The 15,278-nt window shown below is 42.6% G+C and overlaps 2 protein-coding genes across 7 annotated transcripts in view; one reads left to right on the plus strand and one right to left on the minus strand.

Moving 5' to 3' along the window:
* The window catches only part of snx4 (sorting nexin 4), a 289,781-nt gene that overhangs the window by 44,521 nt on the left and 229,982 nt on the right, over positions 1-15,278 (minus strand). The window lies entirely within an intron of this gene.
* Positions 1-15,278, plus strand: part of dip2a (disco-interacting protein 2 homolog A) — a 65,034-nt gene that overhangs the window by 39,244 nt on the left and 10,512 nt on the right. For 4 of the 6 annotated variants that reach the window (XM_072397182.1, XM_072397181.1, XM_072397183.1 and 1 more), the window contains 17 exons: positions 619-738; positions 823-942; positions 4,103-4,366; positions 5,984-6,100; positions 6,934-6,975; positions 9,213-9,332; positions 10,256-10,453; positions 10,543-10,634; positions 11,339-11,449; positions 12,422-12,545; positions 12,629-12,738; positions 12,851-12,953; positions 13,582-13,646; positions 13,970-14,063; positions 14,338-14,457; positions 14,571-14,685; positions 14,867-15,006. In XM_072397182.1, the coding sequence (XP_072253283.1) occupies positions 619-738; positions 823-942; positions 4,103-4,366; positions 5,984-6,100; positions 6,934-6,975; positions 9,213-9,332; positions 10,256-10,453; positions 10,543-10,634; positions 11,339-11,449; positions 12,422-12,545; positions 12,629-12,738; positions 12,851-12,953; positions 13,582-13,646; positions 13,970-14,063; positions 14,338-14,457; positions 14,571-14,685; positions 14,867-15,006 (2,055 nt within the window). The remainder of the gene's footprint in view (positions 1-618; positions 739-822; positions 943-4,102; positions 4,367-5,983; positions 6,101-6,933; positions 6,976-9,212; positions 9,333-10,255; positions 10,454-10,542; positions 10,635-11,338; positions 11,450-12,421; positions 12,546-12,628; positions 12,739-12,850; positions 12,954-13,581; positions 13,647-13,969; positions 14,064-14,337; positions 14,458-14,570; positions 14,686-14,866; positions 15,007-15,278) is intronic. The other 2 variants (XM_072397185.1, XM_072397186.1) reach the window with 1 other exon arrangement.

The following is a 15,278-nucleotide window of genomic DNA, read 5'->3' on the forward strand; positions in this document are numbered from 1 at the left end:
TTTTTCTTGGCTGCATGCAACAAATGCATCACAAGAGCTTCAGAAGAAGAAGTGATGGCAGAAGTGGTGGGAAGATTACTATTGGAGCTTGTATTGTGACCTTGCTTCAGGCAACAGTCTTGGGTTTCCCCTCTGATGCTAACTACTAGGGAATTAATGGAGCTCAAATGACTATAACATAAGCTACAGGATGAATCAGTAGCATGCAGTTCACAGAGAGGATGGTGAGTTTGATCATGTTAGAATGCTTCATTTAGATGATGTCTTTTTGACTCTCGTGGTGCTTAATCACCTCCTTTCAGATACAGCTGTGAAATGTGCTTTCCTTGGAAAGCTTAGAAGTAGCTGGAAAGCTGTGAGAGACGCTGGGTTAATTAAAGAAATACTTTCTCAATTCCAAGCTATTCAAAGAGACCAGCCTAAGTAGGGATTGCCATTAAGCTTATGAATGTTTTATCTAGATGAGCAATATTCTTCACCATTGCTCTCTCTCTCTCTCTCTCCAAGGCGTATTCTGCAGAGTAATTTTGCAAATTTTTCTACATTTGATCATTGGACAACAATCTACTTTTTCTTTTTGCCATACACTGTCCTCTCCCTGGTCCTGTTTCCCTGCAGGTGTAGATCCATCTCTGCAAATTGACAACAGGATTCAGGTCTCCTCCCAAGCTGTCCTTCCAGGTTCCAAACAGATCAAGTCCCGGGCTGCCAACACCCGGGATGAACGCTTCAGATCTGGTAAGCCCCTTCTTCCATAAAGTTTTAGATATCAGATGTTGTTCATTTACCCTGCAGCTAAAGTATATGGATGTGTGTCCACAGACTTGCACACAGAGGCCGTCCAAGCAGCTTTGGCAAAGTACAAAGAGAGGAAAATGCCCATGCCCTCTAAGAGACGGTCTGTGCTAGTTCAGTCTTCAGTCGAGGCATGCACCCCACCAGGTGAGACTTCGGCTCTTTTATACTGTACTCCGTATATATACTTCCCATCAAAGTGTGGGATAGTGATGCTCTGTTTTCAGCAATTGAAAATGATGTTGCCGAGCATTTGCTGTTGGGAAGAAAATGTGCAGTTTGATGAATGTGTCCATTCTTTGTGGCTATAAAGGACTTGGTTCTGACTGTTGTGTACCCAGGCAGAGTTCCCACTTGAGCTGCATAATGGTTGCATTATCAGTTGTTTTTTTTTGTTTTTTTAACACGCTATCAAAATGTCAAACTTTGGTTTGGTTTTAAAACCATTTGTGTTGTAGGACAGTTGATTTTAGAATTTTTGCCTTCTGTAACTCCTTTTTTTCCGGGGCTCTCGATTTGTGTTTCTTTCAGTCCTTTGATGAGTAATCTGTGCAACTGTCTCCCAAACACTGCAGTTACTTTATCTTCGGTGTATGATGTGGGGGGCCTGAGAGCCTCGAGCCTTGGATAAAGAGAGGGACACAGCAGAGGAGCAAGTAACCGGATTAAGGGCTTAAACACTGGGGTCTAAATGGGAGAGGGAGAGAGGCTCTTCATAGGTGTTTTGAGTTACTCTGAGGAATTTACTGAACTCAGATGAGGTGCGTAGCAAAGACTGACAAGACTCTGAACTACATAAGGTATATGTTACAAACAATTTGATCCGCAGTTATATACTGTGTCTTGTTTTTAAGGTGGATAGATTTGAACACTTTGAAATGGCTTTATGTGAGTCTGTAAGCTCAAGTTTATCAGGGGGATATTATAGTGAATGGGTCGCCGATGAAGTTTTTTGGTGCTTTCAATCTCTTCTGCTGCTTGTCTGTGGGGGGTGTGATCACGAGGAAGCCTATTGGACCGAGTCTTTAATAAGGTGCTTAATTGAAGTGTTACTTCAGCATTAATGCAGCCAGTGTATGAATATGAGCGTGTGCTGATATTAGCATGCAGCTCAAAGCCAGCTGTGAACAAGTACCGTCAACAAGATATTATCAGTGGACAACTTCGAAACCAATGAATTACCTGGAAGCTCCAGCGTGTCGAACCTAATTTTGTTATGGTCTTAGAGCTCATTCAGTAACCCACCATTGTGATGTTGTGTAAGCCAGTAGAGTTGAATCTGTAAATCAGCTCAGAGAAAAGCTGCTTGCGCTCTTACCTGCTGGACTGAAACTGCATTATTATTGAGTCTTTGTTTCCTTACAAAAATATTTAATTGGTGCAGAGGAATAACTGAGATCTCATACCTTCATGTCTTGACTATCCTAACCTTTATCCAAATCCTCCATCAGTGCCTACCTTTGTTTTTTCTCACTCTTCACCATTTGTCCTTAATTCTGTCCACATGTGGCACATACTCCCTCTTTTTTTTTTTTTTTTTTAAATCTGTCAGTGTCTTTTTAAATCTTTCTGCCTTCTCTGTTCTCACTTGGAATCTCTCCTCTGACCCTCCTTGTCCTTCATCCCTCGCGTGTAACTATGTCAAAGTTACTTTAGATTCGGAGAGATGGGAGCGGAATAACAAACGGAATCATAAATGTGAGATAACCAACATGAGTCTGCCAGCTGTAGACATCAAATTGGTTCGTTCTGATTCAACCCCCTCCAGCCCTCCTCTGACAACCTCCGCAAGACCAAGAGGAAGCTTGAAGAAAGTAGCAGCGATTGTAATAGTGTCTCAGTTTGGTGGACTTGTGACTGCACTCTGTGAGGGATGAGTAGGATTAATTATCTGAAGACCTATTACTAGTGTGAAGAAACTGTGCAGATCACACACAGACAGACTCATGCTTTGTTTTCTAAACATCTGTCCCATGCTGTCAGTAGTCATTTTTTCACTTCTTTTTCCCATTCTTTAAAGCTTTGTTGTGCTCAAATCCCTCAATGTTGTGTTTCGTGACGTGTGAATGAGTTTTGTAGTGTTCTTGGGAGCTGCCGAGCAGATGCCACTGTTTATGTGGAGAAAGATGAATAATGGGATTTAGAAAACAATTGTTCGGTTTGTTTTTTTGAACGTGTGATAACTGAGCAGTTTTATTGCTTTCACCGCACTATATTCTCTACCAAATCTAATCTAGCCCCAGCCTGCTGTTGTGCAACTTAAATTAGCCTGTTAAAAGAACAGGCATGTGCAGTGGATCAAGTGGAATGTGTGCATTTTGCACAGTCCTTGTGTTACTTTCAAGGTTTTCCCATTTGGTCTATTTTTGATGAGACCGGTAGCTCACAGAACCCTCCGGAGGGCTGGTAAAATCATCACTGGCTTGGTTTTTGTCCAGGTAGAATTTCCTTAGAGCTGACAGATTATGCTCTCCCTTATTTTCTTTTATATATGTAGAGTATTTTAATGTTGCATGTTTAAATGTGCCCACATTTTGAAATGACAAAGTACAAGAACTGAGGCTTCAGAGGATTCTGAATGCTTGTTTTCCAACACTTCTTCTCAGAAGATGACATCAGGTCCTTAAAGTCTCTTTTATTTTTTTTATACGATCACATGCTCCAGCCACAGTCTGCAAAGTTAAAGTGAGGTCTTGTGTTGAACTTAAGTGCTATTGCAGGCATGTGAAGAAAAATTCTTTGTCTACAGCATGTGGTTGAAAGACCATGTCAGCTGTTATTCAATTTAATTTACTTCAATTCAATTTATCACTCAAGGGAAATTATATTTATTCAGTATAAATTGTTACAGATGGATAACTATGAGGCATAGCTGAGATTATCAGAGTTGTTACATAACACAATAAGCAGGTAATGGTTTATGTTACGTGGTAGATTATCAGTTTGCTATCAGACACCTGATTTTTCTTCTCCGTCATCTTGTCATGTGCACGTGGTCTACTTTATTTTCGCACATCTGCGGTAGTGTGACCAATTTTACAGGCAAATGCCAAAAACTTTCTCTACCAAAGAAGAAGCCATGAGCATCCCTTTGCCTAATGGCCTCGATCACTATCGGAATCATCTTGTCATCCCACTGGCTTATATATACTTTACCGAGTATGTATAAGTAGAATAATGTATCATCCACATATCGGCAAGACCGTGCAGCAATGTTCCATCTTGATTTTTGTCCTGGTGACACTATAGAACCCCGCGTTCTTGTCCACTGTTATGATGCTGCCCTGTTTTAACCTGTCAAACACAGACACCTCCTCGGCGTCGGAAGACGAGGGTTCGCTGCGCCGGCAGGGACGCCTGGCCACCTCCACACCCTATCAGGGCCACGGCCACCCAGCCGTTGAGCATTGGTTTAACCGTGTCATCCAGGGTTCGTCCACCTCATCCTCCGCGTCATCCACCTCATCCCACCCTGGAGGGAGGTCCATCACCAACACCACTTCCCACCCAGCCCTCAACGCCAACGCCGCAGCGACCGCACTGGCTGACCTTATGGCGCAAACCCAGCTAGGTCAGTGACGCACACAGACTCAAATGCTATGATATATGGTTAAGCCAGTTTCCTTTTTGTCATTTTAACTATTGAACACGAGTCAGCCTCCGAAGAGAGAGATTTTCACACTTTTCTTTGTCTTCCATTTGTTGACTTCAGCAGAAGCTTGTTGAGCCAGTCAGCGATTTTATGTATTAAAGGTAAAATCACCTTCACCTGTATTATGTCTCGTGACTGTTTCTCTACAATGGCAGTTTAATCACAGACATTCCGAGGCCTTATCTCCCTCCAGATACAGAAAAGCCCTTAATGGTTGTAAGACAAAGAAAACCAGCGGCTCTTTTAAATCACGTCTCCTTAATTAGTCGCCACCGTCTGCCATCTCACTGTCACTCAGTCATGTAAGAGAGCTTGCAGCCTAATTGCGGTCAAAACTGCCTGTTCCATGTTGCCATTTCAGTGTCAGAAACTAGTTAATGAGATTTAGTGGATTTGTCACAGTCGGTCTTGCTGTGTGAGATAGTGTCTGCCATACTCAAGTGTGTGTGTGTGTTTTCATGTCTGTCTGTGTGTTGCGGGCACAAAGATATCTGATCAGAGACGAGCTGTCCTGATTTTTTTTTTTTTCTTCAGCTCATCTCCCTTCAAGGTTGCTGCTGTAAAGTGATGGCAGCGAATCGTGCTGAATGAAACTGTAAATAAATCGAGCATATTTTCCGTTCCCTGGTAATTCACCTGAGCAGGACATGACAAGTATCCGTTCACAGCATTTAAAGATCATACAACACATGGCAATGATCAAACTAACCTGAGCTTTGGGTCGGAAATCACTCGTTACAAGTGAACCCGAGCTCTCAGGGTGCTGATTTTGTTACATTATATATCAGCATTATTTGGTGACATTTCCATCTCCATCACACACTTGTCTAAAATGTCGTGCTATCCAAAACAACACTTCAATCTTGAAATGTGAATCTACAAAGATCAGAATGTTGAGTTTTTAATGGCCCTGTTATGGAGGTAGTATTTTCCCTAAAAAAAAAAAGTTTGTTATTGAGATTGCGGTTGTGTCGTGTTGTTGAACTGAAATGAGTGATTTTCAGAGGTCTTTACGTAAATGAACATCTCTCTGATAATGTCTACAAAAACATTTGTTTTTCCGAAATGAAGCAGTTGTGGCAGATCTGCTGTATTGGATTGATCGAGTTGACCAGAGATGACACTGATATTGGTTAAAGGAAGTGTTGGCATCATGGATTCGATCTGTCAAACTTGCTGTGAACGTGAAGCATCTTTTTTTCAGAATTCGGCACAGCAGTGGCAACAGACAGACGCCATCACAACATCCAGAGACCTGTTACTCACGCTTCACAGGCAGCTAGTTTTAGGCAAATTTGTTCCCAGTGACTGTGTACGCTGTATAATGAGTGTAGTCAGGATGGAGTTAAAATGAGAAATTAGTGTCTAAATCCATTTTACTGCGCCAAAAGAACACAGTAAAGTTCCCATTCCCTCAGTAAAATCCCTCCGCTGTTAGATCAGGGTGTTTGCTAACCCAAGAGGTGGATTTTCATGTTATTGCGACAGCCCAAAGTAGGCCTGACCTTTTAACCCCACACACCCCGCTCATCACAGATAACCACTCAGCGCCCCCCGACGTGACAGGGCTGTCGGAGCGGCCCCAGGTGGCCTCGGTGCGAGGCGTTTCCCGCAGCTACAACCACCACACCAGCGTCATGGAGACCGCAGATGGTGAGTTTCCTGCTCAGTCACTCACACACATGCACACACACAGAGAGTCGCCTCCCTTTGCCTTTCTCCCCTGCTGTCTGTCCCTCTGTCTGCCTGTCTGACTGGCACGAGCTACTGACTGACCCTCTTATGTTGCCACGGTAACATCCACAACCCTCTGAAAAATCAGTATTTTTCAATATCGACTTAATGTTGATATTAAGAAGGTGGGTGTGTTGATGTGGAGTTTGTGCTGTTGTTGGTGAATCATCAATGCAGCTTTTTCAGGATTTCTATTAGTCTTGTGGGACATTACCAGCAGATCTGGTGATTGAGAGAAAACCTGTGTGCAAATGTTGCTGGTTTTACAGTGTAATCAAATAAGGTGATTACATAAAGTGAGAATTGGGTCCATCTTCCATCTTCATTCATTCAATGTTTTAAAACGGCAGTCTGAAAACTGGAATACAGCTGAGACAGACTGTGTTGCTCCTCATGCTGCAGCCCACCTCCCTGACACATGTCAGTGAAGGCACTTGTTAAATCTGTGGATTTTTAAGATCTGCACACAGTGCCGTTTGTGTCCCTTTTTTTTTTTTTTGTTTTGCTGTGTGGTATTTTTAACATTTCAAATCCTTGCCTCATTTGCAAGTTTCCCCATATGGGTAACTAAAAATGACAATAATGATAGAAACAGAAAAGGCAAGGCTTGTTGTGGTACCACACTATGAGGTCGTCAGAAGCTTACTCTCACCTCCATGTGGCAGCTGGTGGATTTCTCACACGTTCACTCACACACCCACAGAAAGTTGTCAGGATTGTTTCATTGACATCCTCATGTGTCTCTCCTTTAGGCTGTGAGTGGGGTGGTGAAGGATCCCTCCCTTTAATTGATGGTATTTATAACCGTTCCTCCGACTCTGTGGCAGTCTACTATATGTGCACTCTGCTGCGTGTGCATTCGTGTTTGTGCGTGCTTGTGGTTCTGCCTTCACCTCCGCTGTCAGGTCTAGCACTTGTCCCAAAGCGTTTGTGTTTACAGAAATATATGAAAAGCAAGCACTGTATGTTTGTGTGTGTGTGAGTCTAACCGGAGTGTTCTTGGAATTGATTTTGTGGAAAGTGATTGTGTGAAAAAGGTCTTGTCCAGGACAGATGTAACTATTCATTTGGCCTTGTGAATAATTAACATGTTGACATACTGGTTTCTTATCTCGAAGTGAGAAAACTAAGACCTGTCAGTTTGCGTTTCTCACTACACGCTGTGACATCAGGCCCTTAGCCTGTGGCCAAACAGAGGCTTCAGTGACGGCAGTCGTCTAGCACTGCTGCCATTTTAATATTGACTCATCGCTTAGAGGAGAAAAAAAACTGCATCTCAGTGAACTCGAGTTTCATCTGTACTCTGATGCTATATATTAAAATCTTATGGTACTTGTTGATGAACTGCATGATCTCTATTCTAACAAATCCAATGAAGAGACCAAAACCAACCAGCAGTGTTTTTATCCTACTTAAACATATTTTCAGTGCACAGAGCCTGTTCCTTTGTGTCATTGACCACAGTTCTGAGAAATACACGAATGGCATAAAAAATAGATAAATCAAAACATTGCATGATGTTCATAACCAGGGACATTGGTTTATTATCATGTAAAAACATCATGTAAGACAGCCTGCTTAATTCATGTCCATATTTGGATTAAAAATTAGTAAGTCATACACAGGTACAGCAATTCCTATTTGAATGAAGTCTGTTTAAAAAGTGCCTAAAGTGGTACAAGAAACGTGGAGAAAATGAAACTATGTACCCATTCTTTGACCCATTTATATGTCCAAAGTGGTGGACAAACAGTCTGGTGGCTGAGACCCGCAGACGGGGTCAGGAACTTGGAAAGTTATGACAGATGGAACTAACATTTTGTTGGTTTTGGTCTGGAGTTTGTTACCAGTAATTGAAATCTAGAATAAGAAGCCTTACTCCTTCAGTTGATGTCTGAACTTGTCTGGGTGTATTAGTCGGTTCATAAATAAAATGACCAAATCACAAACTTAGGCGTCTTAATGGGTTGGCCCTCACTGGCTGTGAAATTAGTGATCAGAGCTCAATGAACTGGTGGGGTTCATGGCCTACATGTCAGGGACTTTCTAATTGGCCCATCAGGTCCTGCTGGCCCCCACACATCTACTACCCGTGCATCTGTCCCTACCCCGTGCATTTGCCTCTGTCTTAGCCAGCCCTATTATAATTAGATAGATCAAGCTCGCTATGCACAGCTGTGGCTTTCAGCTCCTGTGGCAGTCTGAAATGTCGGACGAGTCCCTGCTTTTAAGACTTAAGTATGATTTCATATGTCGGAAATAATGCCTGCTGATTGTTGTCTGAGCCCATATCTGAAATGTGTGGCAAATCTAACAGGATGACTGCTGCTCCTAGTTTTTCTTTCTTTTCTTTCTTTTGATTCCCTCATTCCCTCGCCTCTCCTGCTCTGTCTTTCTGTTGTATTTGCAAAGGTCAATGTCTCTGAGAATACGCTGTGCGACTAATGCTGCCATGTACACGGTAAAGCATGCATGTCAAGCGATTTACATGTCTTTGGAGTCACGTTTTCAGCATCTTATCATTTAGAATTTTCTGTGTGTGTGTGTGTGAAACCGATGCCTTTTGAAGTACCTCATAATTCACACGCTGTGGAGAGGACATCTTTGTTGCTAGGCAGCAGTAGAGGCAGCTCCTTGTTTCCTTATTTATTTATGTGAGGTTTGCCAGTGATTTCAGAAAGATCCGACTGTCTGTGACCTGCAGGTGACTGTCGAGGACCTTGTGGTCCATTGTTTTGTTGTCATGCCAAAGTGTGAGTGACAGCCGGTTGTTCTCTGTCTCATTAGAACCCCACAATGACCTTTTTCTCGTTATCTGCCCTCTTTTTATCCATCTTCTTCTCTTCACCTCATCAATCCTTCTACGCATGCCTTTTGCCCACCTGCTCCACTCCATTGTCCTCCTTTTTCATGCCTTTTATGCCTGTTGCTACCCGCATCTTTGTCGTGCCTTGTTTGCGGGCCCCACCAACACCCCCCACCCCCCCTTCCGCACGTTTTACTTTTCATCTCCTCCAAACTCATTTTGTAGGTGTTCCAGTCAACAGTCGTGTCTCCAACAAAATCCAGCAGCTGCTCAATACACTGAAGAGACCAAAGCGTCCACCATTGCGCGAGTTCTTTGTTGACGACTTTGAGGAGCTTTTGGATGGTAAGCTGACCTGAAAGTAGACATGTGTCCTCTAACAATCCAAATGGGTAAAATCTTGAAATGGGTATTCTTCAATCATTGAGAGCCACATGAGCTTTAGGATTTAAACAGCTTTCTGATGTTTTTTTTTTAAAGCTCCAGGCTTGATTGGGTAGAAAATTATTCTTAGCGACTTCTTGAAGTCTCTTACGAAAACAATCAAGATACACTCAGTGTTTGGCTTCTTGGTGGAGATAGGATCATGAGGTGTGGAAAGAGTTTAAAGGGAATACTGAATGCACCAAGTGGATCAGCCCTGTCCAATTTTTTTTTTACTGTATTCCAGTCCCCCATGGTGGGTTTGGGTGGCTCTCTGCCACTCTGAACAAACAATGTGGAAATGAAAATGTGGCAGGAACACAAACGCATCAGCAGGGAATTGTAAAGCCTCCATGGTTCTGACACAGAGGCTGTTGTGGTCCGCTTAGTGTGAGCAGAAAGGGGGGGGGGGGGGGGGCAGGGCAGACTGAATCTCTCTGACAAGTGAAAAGAGCTGTTTAACAGAGCTGGTAAGTGTTCGGAGTATGTCAAGGGAGAACAGTGATGGAAGGAAAGCTGTCAAATCAGACTGCTTGTATGATGCCTCAATAAACAGAGAAAATAGACATCTGTCTTTCAGAAAGCAGTTAAAGCTTCTCAGGAATGTACGTCACAGACAACTAAGACTAATAGGAATAGAAAATGGGTCACCTTTGATCATCCAGCTTTCCCTCACCCTTCACTCCCCTGTCATTGTCTTTTAGGCCCACGCTCCTTTTCATCACTCGCTCTTAAGATGTTTGTGAACTACACAAACACTTCTGGACACAATTCTTCTACCAAAAAAAGTACCCACTGACCCAACCTCTCACAAAGATAACCAATGCTCCCCTCTTCCTTTTCAGTCCAGCAGCCAGATCCCAACCAGCCAAAGCCAGAAGGCCAGCAGATGAGTCCCCTTGAAGGGGAGCCTCTCGGGGTGGTCACCAACTGGCCTCCGTCTTTGCCAGCAGCCTTACAGAGGTGGGGCACCACTCATCCCAAGAGCCCCTGTCTAACAGCACTTGACAATGCTGGCAAGCCCATCTACACCCTGACCTATGGTAGGAGTCAACCCCTGGATGATATATTTGTCGACTTATAATTTGTCATTTAAGATGAACAAATTGACAGTGTGTGTTAACCCTCGTAGGTAAACTATGGACCCGCAGTCAGAAGCTGGCCTACACGCTTCTTAACAAGCTGAGCAGCAGAAATGAGCCTTTGCTTATGCCTGGAGACAGAGTAAGTCACAAGATCAAACTGCACCTTCGGTGGTGATCGGTTGTTGGGTGTTGTATTATTTGTTTAATTTTGAGCATATGAATGCTTTATCACATCACTTCTGTTAGGAAAAAAAAAACAACCCAAGAGGTGACAATAAAATGCTGTTAAAAAGAAAATGAGCAAACAAGAAAAGCTTATGTGGCAACAGTTGGCGTAAAAGTGAATAGGATCAGCTGGTTGGGTAACAGAATCCAGCTAATAGCATCTGTAAAGCTCTAAAATCAACACACTGTACTGTTTGTTTTGTCCAGTCACAAGCCTAAATGAAAAATACCTATTCTGGGTTTTATGCAGTGTTAGATGCCAGAGCTTAAACAAACACTGGCTTGCTGTTTTGCTCTGTTTCCAGTCAGTGTGCTAAACTGAGCTAACTGGCTGCTGGCTCTAACCTAATATTTATTATAGATTTGAGATACCAACTTACTGTCAACCAAAGAGCGAATGCATCCATTTCCCAAAATGTCAAACCATATAGAAAGCTTTCCACCATGACTGACTTCATTAGATTTTCTATTTCTCTCGTCTTTGCAAATACAGCATAGCGAATCCTTTTAACAAACATTTACTTTTACAGCGTTATCACAGTACTCATTGCACTTAACGTCTCATCATGTAATTAAAACAAAAATCTGTGGCATCTTGTGATGCTGTCTTCCCGTCAGGTTGCACTTGTTTTCCCCAACAATGACCCAGTGATGTTCATGGTTGCCTTCTACGGCTGTCTCCTCGCAGAGCTGGTACCTGTGCCTATCGAAGTGCCGCTGACCAGAAAGGTAAAAACAAATTCCAACACAGTCTCCTGGGGTTTTGTGGATGTGACATGTTTGTTATGACGTGCTCATATCAGCGCACTACTGACCCCTGCTGGAGGCTGGAAGCCGAATGGCAACAATGTTTCACTGTTAATTTAAATGTGTAAATATTGCTTAAGAGCATCTTTTATTTACTTTGCCCCCCAGATTTGTGATATTTCTGACCAAAATAGCAGCACTATCTCTGGAATATTTTATTCTCGTGTCATGATGCGTTGCAGTTTACAGCGCAGTCCTCGGCTAATACTGAGCTCAATTTTTCCACATTAGTTACAGAGGCTGAATTTTAATGGTTGCTCTTGATTGCCCTTCATAAGCATGCTGTTAGCACATGCTGTTCTGTAATTAATGAAAGATGAGTGAGGTGAAAATGAGCAATTCAAGTCATAATATTAGATCACAAGCTATCTGTTCTTAGGAGTCGGAATCTCATTTACTAATTCTGACAGCTCCCATCTTTCATTCAGTCTTCTTTCTACCATTATCCTCCTGCTCTCTATCTCTGTCTCTCCTTTGTCCTCTTCTTCTCTCTTTTTTTTTTCATTCACCCTGTCACTCCTATTTGTTTAGCCTTCCTGGGCTGCGCAGTATACTCAGCATGAGTCTAGCTCTGAGTTTATTTGCATAGCCAATCAAATGCGAATGTGTCAGACCTTGTGCTTCATTCCTGCTATGATCTGTTTGATACACAGCAGCAGAGTTTTTAATAACGATTGGCTGTCACTCTGTCAGCTCACCTGCTGATGCTTTTATGTTGGATGCTCTGAGGTCTCCTCTTCATTCAGTGCTCTTCTTCCTTCTCTCTTTTCAACATTTCTCCTTTTCTCTTGTTCTCAATCTGATTGTTCTTGATATTTGATCGTTGTGTGACATATACTGTTTGCCAAAGTTGCCAGTAGGAACTCAACTTTTTCATTCCCTTTGGTCTCCCAGGATGCAGGAAGTCAACAGATTGGCTTTCTTTTAGGCAGCTGTGGGGTCACGTTAGCGCTGACCACTGATGCTTGTCAGAAAGGCCTGCCCAAAGCACAAACTGGGGAGGTAGCCACTTTTAAAGGTACTGCCTGTTTTTTTTTTTTTATTTGACTGTGAGCTTAGTTTCAGTTGGCTTGAGCTGACTCCATGTCTCCTTCTCTGCAGGCTGGCCGCGGTTACTGTGGTTTGTGACAGATGGAAAACATGTTGTGAAGCCTCCCAAAGACTGGCACCCTCTGATACGGGAAGCCAGTAATGAAATAGCCTACATAGAAGTAAGTGCTTCTATGTAAGAGCTGATTATAGTAATAAAATTATGGGATTTTTTTCTGTCTTTGTATTATAAGACCTCATAGATTAAAAATTTTTCCATCTTTATTAAATTAGTATAAAACCAGCAAAGAAGGAAGCACCATGGGGATCACAGTGTCTCACTCAGCCATGCTGGCTCACTGTCATGCCCTCACACAGGCCTGCTGCTACACGGAAGGTGAGTAGGACTGCACATACTTCTGATTTACTCAGACTGTATGGGGCTCTCTGTTTTTTTTTTCTTCCATCATCTATTTATTAACTTGACATGTATATTTTATGGATACAGTAAAGTAAAGAGACCAAGAGGCACAGTTTGAAACTAGCTTCAGTCGTTGGTCTTGTTGGAATGGAATTGGTCATATATAGCATGTTAGATAACAGGTCATGTTCACTGAATAAACCTATTTTATAATGTATTATATCATATAACTCCCCCCTGCACACATTATAGCTCACGTACCCTCTCAGGTGTAATTAAAGTTTGATAAATGCAGCTGTTCACTTGGTTGTATTTCAGTCTGTCAGACCTGGGTCAGGTCTGCTTGAAAAGAAAGAGAACATAAAGTACCTCCCCTCTTCTCTTCCAGTGTCCCAGTTTTGCTCTAAATAAATCCTAACTGCATAGAAGCCACAAGAGACTCTCCAGATCTGTTTCTAAAATTTAGCTTGTAGCACTCAAACCTCTGCTGCTTACAGAAGTTTGTGTCTGCATCCAAAAAAGGAATAATGGGAATCTCAGATGAAATATCTCAAGAACTTTCTGCTCTTCTAACCCTTGAGTTATCTCCCTTTTTGATTCGTAGCTGAGACCATAACAAATGTCCTGGACTTCAAGCGAGAAGCAGGATTATGGCATGGTGTCCTCACTGTAAGTTGTCTCTTAACCCTCTTGTAAAGCACATAGGATGGTTATACATCGTAACGATTGGTTATATTTTGACAGTGATGCAGCTTTTGCTGTGGTAGCTGTTTACCAAAAAGATATTCAAAGGACAGAACTAAATTACTGCTCATACATAGATTCCTACACTGAAACAGCTGAAGCAGCAGCACACTAATTTAATACTCTTAACAACAAGGGAAGAAATCTCATCAGATCTCACTGCATGTTTATAGTGGCAGCTTGTACAGTTGTAATGCACTTCTTAGATAATCAGAAGCTTATTTGATGCTGTCCTGCTCTCATGGCAGGGTGTCATGAATCGGATGCATGTGATCAGCATTCCCTACTCCCTGATGAAAGTCAACCCTCTGTCCTGGATACAGAAGGTTCATATGTACAAAGGTGAGGTTACACTGTTGTTAGTGTTCTCTGGCTGTTGCATCTTAGATATATGAAAAAGGGTTGATTTTAGAACAAGTGGGGAATGAAGAAATCCTAGTTTTGCTGAATAGATATGTATCCACTGTGTGGTCTCAACTCTGCTGGGCCACCCGTCTGTGTCTGACTTTGCTGTCAGAATGTGCACTCTGATTGCTTTTCAAGCTGCATAACAGAGGTAATGCTTTGGTGATTCCTTGGTCAGCCCAGTCTCTTTGTCTTGTCATCACCTGTGTAGCACGAGTAGCTGTTGTGAAGTCGAGGGACATGCACTGGTCTCTCCTGGCCCAGAAAGACCAGAGAGACATCAGCCTGAGCTCTCTGCGCATGTTGATTGTAGCTGACGGAGCCAACCCATGTGAGTACATCTTCAGAGTCTTGCTTAATTTGGGAAAGAAGCAACCTAGAGTCGTGAGACATTACAGTTTGTTTTTATATTTATTTGACCAGCTCTGTCTCTGTGTACCGCAGGGTCGATATCCTCGTGCGATGCCTTCCTCAATGTGTTTCAAGCACGAGGGCTGCGACCTGAGGTGATCTGTCCATGTGCCAGCTCCTCAGAAGCTATGACTGTCGCCATCCGCAGGTGAGTCACTGTTACTGCAACTGATCTGAGCAAATCCACCTCCTGCCACCTGTTTTTGAAGCATCTGCTGGATCCAACAGCAGGAAAGAGAGATCTATTGCCCATGTGGTTTATAATATTCAATAGAAAGAAAAACGGTACCGTCACTGTTATAATTTGTCTGCGTATTTTTCTCTTACAGACCTCCAGAAATGGGTGTTCCTCCTCCAGGGAAGGCGGTGCTGTCTATGGGTGGGCTGAGTCACAGTGTGATCCGTGTGGACACGGAGGAGAAACTCTCTGTCCTCACAGTGCAGGACGTGGGACAGGTTATGCCAGGAGGTACATTGTGCTGCTAATTAACATTTTATTTCTATCAGTGACTGAGAACCTGCACATGGTGTAGAAGAAAGATTTTCATGTTGACACTATATGCTGTTGACTGAGGGTATTAATCTATCCATCTGTTTAGATATACGTAGTATGTATCTATATATGTACACAGAGATTTTTAGGCCTTTGTGATATGCTTAACATTAAAGTAATAAACAATAATGATGACATATTACCATCAACTGATGATGGTTTACTGAAGAGACGTTTCCTTGCATATA

This window comes from Leuresthes tenuis, unplaced genomic scaffold, assembly GCF_036924035.1.
Source record: "Leuresthes tenuis unplaced genomic scaffold, fLeuTen1.0.hap1 SCAF_12, whole genome shotgun sequence".
In the NCBI taxonomy this organism is placed as follows: Eukaryota; Metazoa; Chordata; class Actinopteri; order Atheriniformes; family Atherinopsidae; genus Leuresthes; species Leuresthes tenuis.